We start from the raw sequence: 17,434 nt of genomic DNA, 5'->3' as shown, positions 1-17,434 counted from the left end.
TGGATTAGCCCTTTGAGGTTTAGTGGGTTCAAATATCTGCTCATATAAATGGGCCATCTCTCGTCCATGGTCTACTAGTGTTAAGGTCTTATCCCTAGCCCAAGTCAAGTTGCCTTCCCCAAATTTCTCATTTTCTTGTCCAAAATGAAGCTGAAGCTAATTTCCCACCCCTCAAAAAGAATTTAAAAACTATTTCAAGAAATGGCTGAGATCAGAAACTGACTGAAATCTTCTTATTCTGAGTCTGATTGCTGTGACTAGAAATAATTTTTGAATACATAGTTTGAGGATGAAGATACATCCCTAATATCGCGGCGAAAAAGTTGAGTTAATTAAAATATGTGTAAAGCAAATCAGAGTGCAGCAGGGATGTGATTAAAAAAAAAAAAAACAAGCCCTTGCAATAATCAAGGAAAATTGGCACAAATGTTCATGGACATTATCAGCTTGAGATTATATGAAACTCCACATTGAAGTGAGGTCGATTCCTGAAACACAAGGCTCAAGAAAATTCACATCCCCAATGTTAGTTTTGCAGTTGGACCAGGACCAATTCATTACTAAATGCTCCATTTTATGTTTATTCTTTTATATATCATTTCTGATGTATAATAACAATAGCATGCTTTTTTCCAACCCATCATTTATTCGTTGCAAAAGAATTCTACAGCTACATGATAATCTTTGGCAAAAAAAAAAAAAAAGAAATTTTTTTAAAAAATCAACATTAATTAAGTCCTTGCACATGATAATTACGTGTCATTTTTCTTCTCTTATGAGTTGTTGGTAAAAGCTATCTTATATGATACACAGAACGTCCTGCACATTTCCATAATTTTTCTGTTTCTTCCTTGTAGAATCAATGTTGTACTTGATGTTGTCTTAACCTAGTGTGCAATCACACATGACATGGGCTCCCACTAAAAACTGGCAGTATTTTAAGTAAGGTGTGGGTTCACGAGACAAGATAATAATTGTGAAGAAACTAAGAATGATATGAGCAAGCAATTCAAGTTGAACGCACCAAAAAAAGAAATGGCCAGATTGAGCAACCCGAAGAAGAAATGCCACTAACATCTACATATATTCATATCTTTTTCTTTTGCTCTTTTATTACTTAGCCATACCTGGAGGTCTCAAAAATAGTGATGACTGAACATTAAAATAGTAAAGATAATGCAGCTGCATGATACTGTACAAGGTTAAGGTAATGTACCCTCGCAGTATGGGCCAATGGCTTGAACATTGAAGTGCATCTTTGCCTGTACTCAGGACTGTTATTCTGCCAGTTTATGGCATACCCTTTCCTTAAATTTCGCTATGCTTGGCTCATACCGTCCTACATATTTTATTTGTTTTTTTTTTTCTTTACATATATAAAAAGTAAAATTTTGTAATCTAATGACATTGCATTTGTGCACATAATTAAGTTCAAGTTTTTCTGGACTTTGATTGTACATAAGATAATGACAGTATTGAAGCTCAACGATTATTATAATATTATATTCTGCACATATTTCATATTATCATATGATTATTATAACATGAGTTGTTGTATGTATTTAAATTTTCTTGCATATTTTTTCATTTTTAAAATAAAAAATGTATTAAAGTAATTTTCTATTTTAGGAACTTCTGAAAGAAAAGGAAAAGAAAATTGTAGAAATACATAATAATTGTTTAATTTATTTATTTGGTTAAAAAAGGTTGGGATGCCAATAACAAAAAGGAACTGCTTTTATTACGAAAATTATAAATGGAACCAAATTATGAATCTTTTGGATTATAATATAGATAACATCAAGATCATATGACTCCACTGCAAATTATTGGACAGTCCGGTTGGAATTTATGTCAGTTTAAGGATTAGGAATTTTAAGATAAATACGAAAAGAAAAAAAATCTGGGCCATTTTCAGTTCAATATGTTTGTGGAATGAATGAGTGGGGCAATTATTTGGAAAAAACAAACATTAAAAAAAGAAAAAAGGATTGCATTGGAGGGTCCAATAATGAAGAGGGAGGATTGAGGATTGAGGATTTTCATAAGGTACTCTTCTACTCATTTGTTACTAGTAATTTAGAGCACCAAAAATCAAATGATAAAACCCAATTTGCTATCAAGTCCACACCAATGCAATCTCGGGAATATCATCATTGTTATCCATACAACAGGGACCACCTAATCTAACTGTTGCACTTCCTTTCCATATATATCTTCCTTTCTTCCTTCCCACAGTCTCTTCTGTTGTTTTTCTTCTTCTTTTAACGACTAAATCAAACAGGCTGGTAGCTCAATTAGTGTGGTAGTCTTTTTTTCAGATTTTTGGTAGTCTCTTTTTTAAAGATTAACTAGTCCATTTTCTTACACATTTTTTTATTTTTTATTCATTGCCTGTCAACTGTTCATTCCTTTATCAAAATAGGTTGCTACTTTAGAGTGAGAAAGTAATAAAAGATGAATATCTGAATTATTTAGTTTGGAATTCATTATGCATCAAATATATATTTCTAAAAAAGGAGAAAAAGTTACCATTCAAGAAAATTACATTTATCTGCCTTTAAATTAATAAATTGTCCTCTTATTTAGTAAGAATTTATATTACAATTGAAAAAAGAAATTACCCCTCAATTATAAATCCGAATTCGCTCTCAATTATATCCCTCTTTTGCAATGGAATGGAAAGGCGGGATTGGGAACAAATGTTTAGCATAAAAACAAAAAAGGGAACTGCATATGATACTCAATCCTCATGATACTTGGATTAGTAAAGTTTTTCATTTTCTTTTTTGGAACTGATCACTTCATTTACGATTTAAATGGACCACAAAATCTAACTGCACCTTTCTCACTTATTTCACTTCACAGAATCTTTCTTCCTTCCACCCCCAATCGGAAAACAAAGAAAATTCCTTTTATTTTTTTCCTGAACTTAGTAATAACTTTCCAACTACCCAAACAGAAAACTCACATGTAGCCCAGTCCCAACACGGCCTCTCCCCAAACGGTCAAACATACTGACCCTTTATAGTATCATTTTGGCTCTGACCGAACGGCCCTCCTCTTCCTCTTCCTCTTCTTCTTCCACCTTTGCTTCTCGTATGCTCTCATTTCACCCTCTGGGTCCCACCTCTCCCATCCTTCCACGTGTCCATCATTATTGAAATCGGTGAACTGTACTTTACCCTGTGAATCGTGATTCTACTCCACCGTTTCTCTTTATAATTTTGCATACTTGTGATTGTTTCATGCTCATTTCTGTTAATTTAGTTTATGCGTCAAAACTTTATATGTGTAGAATTTCTTTGAGAATTGCTTTGAGCGTGATCGTAAAGTTTCGTTTTTGTAATCAATTTTATTAGTTATTATTAGTATATTGAATGGCCATTTGAGAGCATAATGTTATAATATTATTATTGATAATATAAATTAAAATAATAGTTTATAATAATTAAAAATATTATAATTAATTTTATTTAACTGAATTATATATTATTATTAAAAATATTTTTAAAATTTAATCTTACTAATTAAAAGAATTGACTTTAAAAGACATAATTATAAACATAATAATTATTAAACTATTAGGTATATTTTTAAAATAATAACTATTTATAGAATTTAAAATAAATTAATAATAATAATTTTTAATAAAAATAAAACTATTTAAATAAATAAAAAATTAAATTCGCTATTTAATAAAAGATAAAAGAAAAAATTAGTAGCATCTTAATTATTCAAAATTAAATTAATTATTTACTATTAATTTTTAATATAGTTATTGAATGAAAAAAAGAAGAGTAAAATGCCCACTAAGCGAAATGGCCTCTAAATATAAGGATACATTTTGAGGTCGCATGAGGGATGAATTAGTCCGGTTGAGAGACAAACTCAGTTAATCAGTGCACTTGTATAATTAGTTTTTTTTCTCTCTGTTGAGCCTTGATCTTATGTCTCCATTTTCAACCCACAAACCGGTCGATAACCTAATAGACCTGGTCAAGCATCGGAATCCGGATTTCATCCAGTCATGTCTATCCACGTGGCGTAGTATAACAGGTCCATTCTCTGGAATCCAATGACACTTTTTCCCGTTATAAAACTCACAACACTCCCTTCTTTCTTTGCACCATCACCCCCAAAAACACGAAACTAACCAATCCCACACCCAAAAAAATGGCGCCAAAATCCCACACTTCAACATTTAGCGTCGCGATTTTTCTTCTTCTCCTATATTTCCTTCCAATCTCTTGCGGCGCCAACCACGACTACCACGATGCTCTCCGCAAAAGCATTCTCTTCTTTGAAGGTCAGCGCTCTGGCAAACTCCCCCCCGATCAGCGCATTAAATGGCGTAAAGACTCTGCTTTGCACGACGGTGCCTCCATCGGCGTAAGCTTCACTATTTTAACTTTAAACTGAGAGTCGAATTATGTAACAGATTTTATCACTTCATGTTCTTTTAGTCGCTGAAAAGTGGTTTGAGAATTACTTTTGCAGTTTCGGCAATAATTTTTCTTTCTGTACCAGAGGGATTTAACGGGAGGATATTACGACGCGGGAGATAACATAAAGTTCGGATTTCCAATGGCATTTACGGCGACGTTATTATCATGGAGCATTATAGATTTCGGAAGGAATATGGGACCGGAGTTAAAGAACGCCGTTAAGGCAGTTAAATGGGTCACGGATTATTTGTTAAAGGTGACGGCAGTACCTGGCGTCGTTTATGTTCAGGTAGGTGATGCTTACTCTGATCATAATTGCTGGGAAAGGCCTGAGGACATGGATACACTGAGAACAGTGTATAAGATTGATGCGTCCCACCCTGGATCTGACGTGGCTGGTGAAACTGCCGCTGCATTGGCTGCTGCGTCTATTGTGTTTCGATCACGTGACCCTGCTTACTCTAGATTGCTTCTCGATCGAGCCGTTAAGGTACGTCACTTTCACACTCAACATTTACCTTTTTTTTTTTTAATTACTACACTGTCATTTCTCTTAGACATGGATACTTACCCTCTCTGTTTAGGCACAATACAAACGCAAATATGAACGTTAGTATATGGCCGTTCCAAAAGAATAGACAATTTCTGCAAGCAGACGTCCATCTTTTTTATTTTTAAAAAGATGTTTTTTCCGGCAACATTTTAGCAATTCTTGGCTGTTTTTGGTCATTTAACTCAGTCTGGAAAAGGAATTTTTTTTTTTGAAATAATGGACAAGGAATTTAATTGAACAAGAGTTTTTCATAACTCGAGGTTGTGGGGTGTGTATACAACATTTTTATCTGCATTTTCTACAACATTAGTCAACATTGTATTGGGATTATACGGCGAAATCTGACTAGCTGGCAACAAGTGCTACTGTGGAGATATAATTACTAGCTAAGAAGTGATAATCTAATGATGTACGAGTAAGATATAGCAAAAAAATTGACCGTTGGTGTGTGAAACGGTAACTTGTGTAGGTGTTTGATTTTGCTGATAGACACCGGGGAGCGTACAGTGGTAGTCTACATTCTGCGGTGTGCCCTTTTTACTGCGACGTAAATGGTTACCAGGTATGTCACTAAAATGCAGCCGTTAGATTAATATGGTTATATATATAGATTTTGTAAAAATAAAAAATTTGCAGGACGAGTTACTTTGGGGAGCAGCATGGTTGCACAAGGCTTCACGCAGGCGCCATTACAGAGAATATATAGTGAAAAACGAGGTGGTCTTACATGCTGGAGATACCATTAATGAATTCGGCTGGGATAATAAGCATGCTGGCATTAACATCCTCATTTCCAAGGTAAGCCAAAAATAACCCTAATGAACAGCTTAATTGCTTGTTTAATTTCTGGAATTATGTAATAATTTGTTTTCTTTATATGTGTGGTTACTTATCAAACCATTCTGTCTTTGTCTTACTGTTACCGTTCCTCTTTGTCTTGTGGTATTTTGTTTTGCTATGCTACGTGGGGACTTTTTTTAGGTTTCTTTTATCTTCTAATTTGTAAAAGCAGAAAGATAAAATATGTATGCGTGTCACGTGGTGACGAACAAGTAGAGAACATGAATAAAGGTGGGGCATTATTGGCTGGGTCCCACACATCTGTTGGACCCATCTGTGTAGAATTTTAGATCAACTGAAAGGACTGGATAAAATTATGGGAAACTTGGATAGTAATTACATGGTTGTGAGAAATGAAATAGAAGTTCTGAAGAGAGAATAAAATAATCTAGAGAATAATACATAAGAATTTTGATGATTGCACATGATTAGCTTAGAGTTTGGGTTTTGTCATGTGATGAGCACCGATTTTAGTTTCCTCCATTACAATCTGGACATTCCCTCAGAATTATTAAGTTACATTATCAAAAAGTCAAAAAAAAAAAAAGAAAAGAAAAGAAAAGAAAGCCATTAAATTAGGGAACTTTATTGTTTTGTCCCTTCAATTCAGAACCATTTAACGAAGTGCGCTCAAAGTCTATGTATCCTTCAATATTAGTTCTGACAGTACGTGGGTCCCCGATATCACTGGGCTGCATGTGCCCAAAGGCTGGGGCTTCAGTTTTTCCCATACTCTCTGATGAGCCAGTAGCGTCCTTTTTTATATTTACTTTTTCTGAAAGTAATATTTTCTTATATTGATAATTACATATATTTTGCCTTTTTAAGTTTTGGTTTCTGATAACGAAGGCATTTGATCTAAATTGTTACTATTTTGGACTCGCTTTAATTTTCTTTTTTAATTAATGTGCAAATGCATGAATCATGAATGAATTTTTGGGTTATTGTAATATTTTGCAAGTCTAAGCAATGTACATTGAAGCTTACCTACAAGACAAAATATGAAGGTAATTTGTCTATGTTATCGTCTTAACTTATTGACAGGAAGTGTTAATGGGAAAAGCAAACTATTTTCAGTCTTTCAAGCAAAATGCAGATGGTTTCATCTGTTCTATATTGCCTGGAATTTCTCATCCTCAAGTTCAATATTCTCCAGGTATCCTTATGTATATATTATCAATTAACTAATAACGATACAATTTCCTAGTAATATATTTGACAGCTAATCACAACACAGAGGCTAATGATCCGTTAGCTTTCCAGAGAAAAAAGCATACCATTATTTAGAGAAGCACGTGACAAAGCTAAGTTTGTCAACCATGTAACAGTCAGGGAATTATTGTGCTTTTGTCAAACAATAGTCTTGGAAGTATTATAAAATCCGATGTTGCAGGCTAATAGATTTGATTAATTTAGGTTTATGTCATTAATGATTCATATCCATTATAATGATTAAAACTAACCATTATGTAAAATAATATAACATGTTTATTGTTTGTCTTGGTTGGAAGGTGGCTTGATCTTCAAGGCTGGAGGGAGTAACATGCAACATGTAACGTCATTGTCTTTCCTTCTTCTGGCTTATTCTAATTATCTAAGCCATGCCAAAAAGGTCGTACCATGTGGCCAGATTACTGCCTCTCCTGCACTCCTCAAACAATTGGCGAAACATCAGGTAAGAAAGAAAATTGTTATTGGCCCCGTCACCAATTAAGCAATTGCCATTTAAACAGGGGGACATTCATACCAGGGAAAAGATATATTAACGGCTACAAATTTGTCTGTTCTAACATATGCTAAAAGGATCTCTGTTTTTCACGTGAGTGTCTCTTGGGTTAAAAGGATCTCTTTAAAAGAAAAAAAAAAAAAAATGCCAGGGCGTGTACACTGACCTATCAGTCGATGACATCTATAATATACTGTATTTATCAAAGTAATGAAACACATTAATCGAAATAGCATTGTAGTAATAATATTTTTTGTGGGTCTGACCAGGTGGACTACATTCTTGGAGATAACCCACTGAGGATGTCCTACATGGTTGGATATGGAGAACGTTACCCTCAAAGGATACACCACAGGGCAAGCTCTTTACCATCAGTGCAGGCCCACCCAGCCCGTATAGGGTGCAAGGCAGGGTCTAAATATTTTTTAAGTCCAAATCCAAACCCTAATGTGCTCGTTGGAGCTGTAGTGGGTGGACCAAATGTCTCAGATGCTTTTCCAGATTCCAGGCCATTTTTTCAAGAGTCTGAGCCCACAACTTACATCAATGCCCCTTTGGTGGGCCTACTAGCATACTTTTCAGCCCATTCATGATTTTTCTCGCCATGTTAATGTGTAAACAAGATGATGATAGTGGTGTGCAAAAATGGTCACCCTACTGCCTCCTGAGCATTTACTGTTCAAGATTCGAATTGTTGCTAATGAAGAAAAAGAAAGTTGCTTTAGCTAATTCAGAGTGCTACTTTTTCCACTTCTTTTTCCTCTAGGTTTTGGGTGTGTGTTAGTGGCAATCATCCAACTATATATATATATATATATATATATATATATATATATATATATATATATCAGGATTTTGGTCTACCATGTGACCAACGTGACTTTTTGAATGTTTTCCATGAAAATGGTAAGCAAACACCATGCCCTTAGAACTATATATAGCTTTTGAGATCGTCCTGCTGTGTTTCAATGTAGCTTTTTGTTCTTGTTTTGTTTTTTCGTTAGAGATTCAATGTTTTATGGACTATAAAAGTGCTTATTTCAAACCAATACTAATGAATGGTAGGGGTGATTATCTCAAAAGTGTTTAAATTCTTGCCTATATGTAATCAAATGTAAGACATGAATGCTTCCAGTCTCGTGTTGGTCCTAATGCGTGTCAGCAGTTTCTATTTAAATTGCAGTGCTTTGACCCTTGGGCTAACAATGTATAGAATTGCAGATAAAGGCGTAATATGGCCCTTAAACTCGACAGCAGTGTTCCGTTTGACCCAATCTTAATTATTTTATTAAAGTTAGCACAACTTCTATTTTGTGCCAATTAGATCCAAAACTCGACGGATCTCAAATAAAGAATTTGTAGCAGATTTCATTATTATTTATAAATCAATTTCAAGGACCATTGCTTATACAATTCTCTTCAACTGTGCTTCTAGAATTTGACCGTTCTACATGTATCGAAAATTCAAACTATTTGATCTTATACACTGTCAAACAAAATACAGTCTATTACTTGTTGAATTATTTTATTTTTCTTTTGACTACATAATGGTACATTAATTCCTTTCTACATTGGAAAAGAAATGACAATAAGCAATTGAAAATGCCATCCGGTGTGCTGATATTATCATAATATTAGACACTAGATGCACGGATTAAATAAAAGTCATTCTCTGGGTTTACCCTTCTAGAATGGAAGTCTTTGTACTGATTTTTCCACAGGAAGAAAAATGAGCAATTAAAAACGGACACCCAAAAAAAATAAAAAAGAATAACCATCCAATCCGAAAACAATATATTAAAGGAAAATTATATATTTGAATTCAACAACTACACATATAATATGTAATAATTTATTAAAGAATGTTTTAATTGGAATTTAATATATGTATACTTCCTAACAAGAACAAAAGTCACGGGGTTAATTACAATAATAATTTTAATAATAATAACAGCAAGAATAATCAATAATGGTGTGCTTTTTTATTTGTAAAGACTTAAATTGATTTCTTGCGTGTCAACAAACATGTACAATTCAACTTAATCTACAGGAAACACTCATGTTTTGGAGCAGAGTTTACTTCTTTCTTCTATATAAAGAGAGGTGTTTGGCACTCGGTATATGCATTACAATCTCAAGTTGAGCTTTTAATTAGTTGGTAAAACTGTTTTTTCCTGCTTAATTAACCATGTCCTCCCTGCCAAATAACTCTAAAGCCCAGGTTCCTTGGTCGACGGGACTATGCGACTGCTTCTCGGATAGGCGAACCTGTAAGTTATAAGTGATTAGTTGGATTGGTTAAAGCTTTTTGAAATTATTGAATTGATTCTTTTCTTTTAGTTTTTGGTTATGTGCTTATATATTTGCTACGTTCATTCTACAGGTCTCATGTCCTGTTGCTGCCCATGCGTTATTTTTGGAAGAATTACAGAGATTGTTAATAAAGGAAAAATATGTAAGTACATAGAAAAAGGAAAAGGGTTTGAAGATAATCTATCCTAATAATTATATTCCAAAGGAAATATATAAATTTGAGAACTAGTAAAGATTTAATGGAGATTGGCAGGCAGCTGTATGAGTAATAAAGAGTATCACATTATAATTTCGTCTAGGTTTTATATATCCATCAAGTAAGATAGAAAATTGAGAAATGTTTTGGGTTGTTGCAGCCAATGCGACGAGTGGGGTGTTGTACGTAGCTCTTTCATGTCTTGTTGGCCCATGCCTATATTCAGCTCCAATTCGTTCAAAATTGCGAAATGAATATAATGTGAAGGGAACCAGAGGCCAGGACTGCTTGGTTCACTGCTTCTGTGAGCCTTGTGCCTTGACTCAAGAATACCGAGAGCTACAGAGCCGTGGTTTCGACATGAAATTAGGTAAACCACCACAACCTCTTCATCATCATCATCATCATCATCTTCTTCTTCTTCTTCTCTTTCTCGATGTTTAATGTTCTGGAATTTGCTTGATTGTAGGATGGGAAGAAAATATGGAGAAGCAGAATCGACCAGTAGCTACCGCTCCTGTGGTGGAAATTGGCATGAAAAGATAGTTATATAAGAGAATCTGCATATGTTTGTTGGGTGATTTCTGTGTTGAGATTATTTTTGTTATATATGTGATTTTGTTATAATGTTTGTAGAGTGATTACTTTTGTTATGGGGTGATTTATTTGGAATAATGTTGAGGATGATGATCCATTTTGACATCTGTTGTACTTTTTCTCATTCTAATTAATGTGAAGCTTTGATTAATTCTTTCTCTTTTAGTTACCACAGGATACTATCATTTGCTACCAAAAAAGAAATTAAGTCAATCGCAAATAAAACTAATACTAATTGAATGTTAATATATTATATTTTGTTCGTTTCAAAATAAGTGTCTTTTAGAGTTGTTACATAAAGATTAAAAAACTCATTACATAGGCTTAATAATAGTTAAAAATAATTTAATTAATTAAAATATCTTTTAATTAATATACTCTATTGTTTAGTGTATTATAACAAAATTTACCCTTATTAAAATAAAATTGATATTCCTTTTTAAAAGTTTGTATAATTGGTAGAATAAAATATAAATATTACCGAAATTTTCATTGGTATCGAAAAAAATCAATTTATAATTCTATTAATAAGTTTTACATCCAATAATTATAATTAAATCTAACAAATCTATTGACAAATCTAATGACTTGAAACATACATGAGACACTGAATCAATCGACATTCCAAATCACTTTATATTTCTTGATATATATATATATTCAAGCTAATTATTTTATTTAATAATTGATAATTTATAAAGTAATAATTTTAAAAGATTACAATGTTGAACATGAAACTAAAAAATATATTTCTTAAAATTCTAATTAAATATAGAATATATTAAGAAAATTAGTATTAGAAACTATTACTAATATATACGATAATTAAATCATAAAAAAATATGTATTTATTATTGTAAAAATTATATTTTGAATCATTTTGAATTTCTGCATTAGATTGTCTCAGGTCTGGAATTCAGATAGTTTCAAGTTTGGATTATCTTTTTTAATTATGGGTTTCGGTCTCGGGTTGATTTGGTCTCAAGTCACTCGAGTCTTGAGTCGCTTGGAATCCGAGTCATTTTGAGTTCATTCAATTTTAGCATTGGATCATTTCATTTTTGAATCTTCAATTTCTTACTAAATTCTGAGTTTCCGAAAAGTTAGATAATTTTTCAAGTTTGGTCTGAGTGTGATCTCTAAATATAATAATAGTATAAAAACTGCTTTCTACAACAATATTTGAAAAAGAATTTTTTTTTGCAAAAACACATTTGAATAGAAAATACTAAATTGGACCTAAGTTTATTTTTTTTTAAAACATTTAGAGGGTTGAACTTTAAAATTCACCTTATAAAAGGTGAAGAAAATACAATTCATCTACCAATCCGACAATAATTCTATCATATTTTTATTTTCGATTTGGATATAAATAAAATATTTAAAAGAAATTAAAATTTAATTAATTTTTTATTCCTAAAAAGATAACGGTTATTACACTCATTATAAAAGTAAAAACTCACTTAATATGAAAAAAATAACTCAAACCCAAAATCTCTCACTCCTAAAAATATATATTTTCGCCACTTGAGTTACCTATTTACATTGAATTATTACTAAATACATGTATATGATAATTCTACTATTCTAAATATAAATAAGACATAATCATAAGAATTATTATAATAATATATAATGTCTATCTCATATTCTTTTAACAATCATTAATTATATATAAATTATATAGATAAGTTTGACTGCTTAATATGATACAAGTTCCAGAGTTCCTAAAAAGCAACAATTAAAGAATTGCTAATGTTTTTTATCCATATCGGAAGATTGCAAAAGAAAAGGTTACAAGACATATAATAATGTGTACCAAACTACCTTCAACTTACTAGTACGTGAGAGCCTAATCCGTGTCAAAAATTACAAATGCCACACGAATATTTCCTTTTTCCAGTTCTAATAGCCAGCAAGTTTACTAGTTCTTCCCGCGTCAGAGGACGTGTCAAGTTTAATTGAATATCACAAACGTTTAGTAGGTGTAGACTAAGTCATGGCAGCTTCAATATGACTTTTAAAAACATTATATAATTATGGGTTTGCACCATTTTCTTCACTTCCATTCTTATATATAATTCAACCATTACAGCTAAAACTCATATATTGATCCATTTGATCAGTTTCTTCCTCTCAGCTGTATCTCTCTTGCTTTTGATTCTTTTTTGTTTTTGTATTACCAGTTTTTTCATCATGTACCCACCAACCCAAGAAACATCCTACACAAACTCATCAGCACCTGTGTTTCAGCAGCCTAATTCTGCAAACCAGTATTACAATGACAATCCTCGGTACCCCCTCTCTCACCACCATGGACATGAAGGAGCTTGGTCCTCGGGACTCTGCGACTGCGGCTCCGACGTCAAAAATTGTAAAGTGTTTCTCTCAAATTCGTTGTGTATTTATTGAAGTAAGAAATTGCATTTGCAGGCCTCGAGCTATTTTCTTTGTAACTATTTTAATAATTTATTCTTCAGGCAAATTTTATTTTATGCATGTAATCAAAAGTAATCTCTTTTGCGCGGTACTGTTGCAGGCTGCATAACATTTTGGTGCCCGTGTATCACTTTCGGACAGATTGCTGAGATCGTAGAAAAAGGAACAACATGTAAGAATTAAAAAAAGAATGTTGCTGTAAGAAGTTCAAGGATAATCACTCAGTTAATTATTGAATTACATGGTTTCAGCTTGTGCAACGACTGGGGCAATTTATGCGATACTGGCATGTTTTACTGGATGTGGATGCATATACTCGTGCATGTATCGATCTAAACTAAGGCACCAGTACATGTTACCTGAGAGTCCCTGCAACGATTGTTTGGTCCATTGCTGTTGCGAGGCTTGTGCCCTTTGTCAAGAGTACAGAGAGCTTAAAAGCCGTGGATTTGATATGTCTATTGGTAAATTTATTTCCTTCTCCACTGCTGCACTACTTAATTACCTATACTCTTTATGGTACTGCTCTATTTATAGTTATTAAGTTATATTTTTGGATTAATTTTGATTAGGATTGTGTTTATGTTAAATAAGTTCTTAAAATTAATTTTTAGGATGGCAAGGAAATGTTGAGAGACAGAAAGGTGGAGTGGCAATGGCACCAGTGTTTCAAGCAGGCATGACTCGGTAGAATGATCCATATTAATTAAGACATCAAAATCATGTTGGTTTGCCGAGTGTGACTTTTTTATTTGATCAATATTTTAATAGGTTTTGATTAGTTGAATCAAATGGTCTGTGACATAATCCATCAGTGATGAAGAAATATGCTTTAAATTTATTTGTATTTGTATTTTTTTTTTCTTCTTTTTGATGCATTAGATAATCATTTGAGAATGGTTGACTATCCTTAATTGTTGGTGATGTATTCCATTCCATTCCATTATATGTTACTCTTGTGGGTTGTTTTCTTTTTTTTTTCCTTCTTCTTAGCTAATTGGATGACATCTTATGGATCATCTCAAGGTTTTCTTTTTCCTGAAAAAGAAGTAAAAATAAACTATTACGAAACTTATGTAGTGAATATTTCAGAGTTTAATGAAGAAGCCATGACTTCTCTTATTCGCCATAACCACCCCCACTCCACCACCATTCATTATCACTACTGCTTCTGCACCATCTTTTGGTGCGGCTTTAAGACCAACTGCCACCACAAATCACTACCACACCTCATTATCTCTATCAAAGTAACCAACAGCGAACCAACATCTCAATTTTATCTCATCATCATTGTTATTTATATTAAATTTCTCAAATACCTAAAAGTAGTCTATCGTTCATTAATTTCTTATTGCAAATGCAAGACTCAATGTTACTGCCAAAGGAAGCCCATTAGGGACTGCAACAACAATTATAGTCACTGCAACTGCAAAAAAAATTTAAGACTTGCATTGCATCACTATTCACTAGTATACCATTTTGTAATCTCATGATGATGTGCCTTCTAAAGCATTAATATGTTTCTAGAAAATTATTATTAATCCACTGCATTATTGTTGATGGATCTAGTATATCCTTTACAAGGAGGAGATGAGTTCGTTACAACAGAATAATAACAGAAAATATATGACAGCTACTTGAATATTATATTTACAAAAGATAATAACAGACTAACAAATATATGACTAGCTGTTAGTTGACTTGGTAGCTGTTGATGGATCTGGTATATCCTTAACACGCCCCCGTAAGATTGAGGCTCCATTGGAGACTCCGATCTTGGAGCGAAGAACAGTAAATTGGTGACGACTCAAGGCTTTAGTGAGGACATGTGTAAGTTGATCTTTTGTGGAAGTGTGATGAACATTAAGGTTGCCATTTGCTACACATTCCTGAACAAAATGATAATCAAGTGAAACATGCTTCATTCGTGAATGAAAGACCGGATTGGCACAAAGATAAGTAGCACCTGTGTTGTCACAAAACAAGGAAGGAGGTTTGGGCAGTTTGATTCCCAACTCTTGAAGAAGATTTTGAATCCATAATATATCAGCAGTGGTGTAGGCTATTGCTTTATATTCCGCTTCCGAGGATGAGCGTAAAACAGTCTATTGACGGTTGGATTTCAAGAGATAGCATTAGAGCCTAGGTAAATGAGATAAGCTGTAGTAGAGTGACCATCATCACGATTACCACCCCAGTCTGAGTCACTAAAGGCTCGTAATTGCAAAGGAGTTCCTTTATGCAAGAAGAGGCCATGAAAAATAGTGTTTTTCAAATAACGAAGAACTCGTTTCAATGTTGTCCAATGTAGTTTAGTAGGTGAATGCATATACTGAGAAAGACGATTGACGGCAAATGATACATCTGTACGAGTGAGAGACAGGTACTGTAGACCACCAACCAGTTTTATGTAAGGAGTATGATCAATGGAGGCCGAACCATCTTTAAATAACAAAGGTGTTGTGGTACATATGGGAGTAGTAACTTTTTTAGCGCCAGCCATTGAGAATGATTCAAGAAGATTAGCAATATGCCGATGTTGAGACAAGAAAAGACTAGTAGGTGTGTGAATCATCTCAACACCCAAAAATTGATGGAATATGCTAAGAACTTTCAGAGAGAATCTGCAACCAAGTTGTGAGACAAAAAATCTGAGAAATTTGTCATTGTTGCCAGTCAGAACTATATCATCAACATAGACCAAAAAACAGAGAAAAATGCCATCCATATTATAAATGAACAATGAAGAGACTGCTACTGAATTTTTGAAACCAAACTGAAGAAGAAAACGCTTGAGCTCTTGGTACCAGGCTCTAGGACTCTGCTTGAGGCCTTACAAAGCTTTCTTTAACTTACAAACGTGATTGGGAAGAGAAGAATGAACGAAACTAGGTGGTTGAACCATATAAACATCCTCAGTAAGAGTTCCTTGAAGAAAGGCATTATTAATATCCAACTGACAAAGTTTCCATCCATAAGCAAGAGCTAAGCTAAGAATTAAGCGGATTGTGGTTGGTTTGGACACGGGGCTAAATGTCTCAGAGTAATCTAAGCCTGGATGTTGATGATATCCCTTGGTGACAAGTCGGGCTTTATACTTAGCAATTCTTCCATCCATATTTCTTTTTATACGAAAAATCCAATGGCAGCCAATGAGATTTTGATTTTCTCGTGTTACAAGATCCCAAGTGCCATTGCGTAGAAGTGCATCAAACTCATCTGACATAGCAGCATGCCATTTCTCATCTTTCATTGCTTCGGATAAATTCGTAGGTTCAAGAGTGGGAGGAATTGGATGAAAAGTGACGTGATTCACAAATTTTGAATTGAAATATTTTTAAGTTTTGTGTGCGAATATGTAAAGGCCGAAGATTATAAGGACGTGGTTAAGGAGAAGAGTGAGAAGAGTTTATTGTTGTGGTAGTCATTTTTGAGTTGGAAGAGGATGAAGTAATGTCATTAGTTGGATTTGGAGGTGGATTATATATGGGAGTCATTGAGTATGATGGAGTAGGAATAGGAATCATAGTAGTTGGATTCAGATGAGGAGAAGTAGATAGAGATGAGAAAGTATTACTTACAGGGATGTCTGCACACACAGATTCTAATGCTGGCAAAGAGTCTTTTTGATGGCTATTACTATCCTGCATGGGAAAAATATGTTCAATAAATCTAACATATGACGAGAGATGTAAGTCTTTTTGGAAATGGGATCGAAAAAAATGTAGGCAGATTGACTTATGGAGTAACCATGGTGCGGATCGTGTTTAAAGTTTGGAAGTATTATAAGTCGCAGCCAAGGGTAGCATAAACATCCGAAGATTTTGAGGCGAGAATAAGATGGATTGTGATGAATTAACTTTTGAAAGGGTGACTGAAACTTAAGGACTGAAGTTGGGAGGCGATTGATCAAGTAAACAGCTATTTGAAAAGCATATGACCAGTATGAAATAGGAAGGGATGCAGTATGAAGAAGAGCTAGACCTGTTTCGACAATGTGACGATGACGTCTTTCTGATGTTCCATTATGTTCAGGTGTGTATGGAGGCATTTTGAAATGCGAGACACCATGAGAGTTTAAAATGGGTGCGAGAGAAAGATATTCTCCGCCATTATCTGTGTAAATAGAGATAATTGAATGTTGAAAAAAATTTTCCACCAGTAATTTGCATTGAGGAAACAAAATGGCAACATCAAATTTCTTTTTCATTGAATAAAGCCAGATATTTTGCTATAGTGATCAACAAATATTAAATAATACCGAAAACCATCAACGGATATATTAGTAGCAAAGAATGCAATGAATTTAGAGACTTGTTTGA

General features: G+C 33.6%; 3 protein-coding genes across 3 annotated transcripts; all 3 read left to right on the top strand.

The window, feature by feature from the left end:
* Positions 1-4,026: 4,026 nt before the first annotated feature.
* LOC8279623 (endoglucanase 8) lies at positions 4,027-8,296 on the top strand. The gene is made up of 7 exons (XM_002527733.4): positions 4,027-4,392; positions 4,531-4,938; positions 5,471-5,563; positions 5,638-5,799; positions 6,886-6,997; positions 7,353-7,516; positions 7,837-8,296. Exons 1-7 carry the CDS (start codon positions 4,177-4,179, stop codon positions 8,158-8,160), a joined length of 1,479 nt encoding a protein of 492 aa, XP_002527779.1. The 5' UTR covers positions 4,027-4,176; the 3' UTR covers positions 8,161-8,296.
* Positions 8,297-9,671: 1,375 nt separating this feature from the next.
* Positions 9,672-10,824, top strand: LOC107261952 (protein PLANT CADMIUM RESISTANCE 3-like). The gene is made up of 4 exons (XM_015724537.3): positions 9,672-9,837; positions 9,951-10,022; positions 10,237-10,446; positions 10,546-10,824. The coding sequence occupies exons 1-4, from the start codon at positions 9,756-9,758 to the stop codon at positions 10,620-10,622; spliced, it is 441 nt and encodes a 146-aa protein (XP_015580023.1). The 5' UTR covers positions 9,672-9,755; the 3' UTR covers positions 10,623-10,824.
* Positions 10,825-12,739: 1,915 nt separating this feature from the next.
* Positions 12,740-14,090, top strand: LOC8279622 (protein PLANT CADMIUM RESISTANCE 2-like). Its single transcript, XM_015724536.3, has 4 exons — positions 12,740-13,047; positions 13,213-13,284; positions 13,364-13,576; positions 13,727-14,090. The coding sequence occupies exons 1-4, from the start codon at positions 12,870-12,872 to the stop codon at positions 13,801-13,803; spliced, it is 540 nt and encodes a 179-aa protein (XP_015580022.1). The 5' UTR covers positions 12,740-12,869; the 3' UTR covers positions 13,804-14,090.
* The last annotated feature ends 3,344 nt before the right edge of the window (positions 14,091-17,434 follow it).

This window comes from Ricinus communis, chromosome 5 (genome assembly GCF_019578655.1).
Source record: "Ricinus communis isolate WT05 ecotype wild-type chromosome 5, ASM1957865v1, whole genome shotgun sequence".
Classification (NCBI taxonomy): Eukaryota; Viridiplantae; Streptophyta; class Magnoliopsida; order Malpighiales; family Euphorbiaceae; genus Ricinus; species Ricinus communis.
Note: the sequence above shows the minus strand (reverse complement) of the source record. Positions and strands in the feature narration are given on the sequence as shown.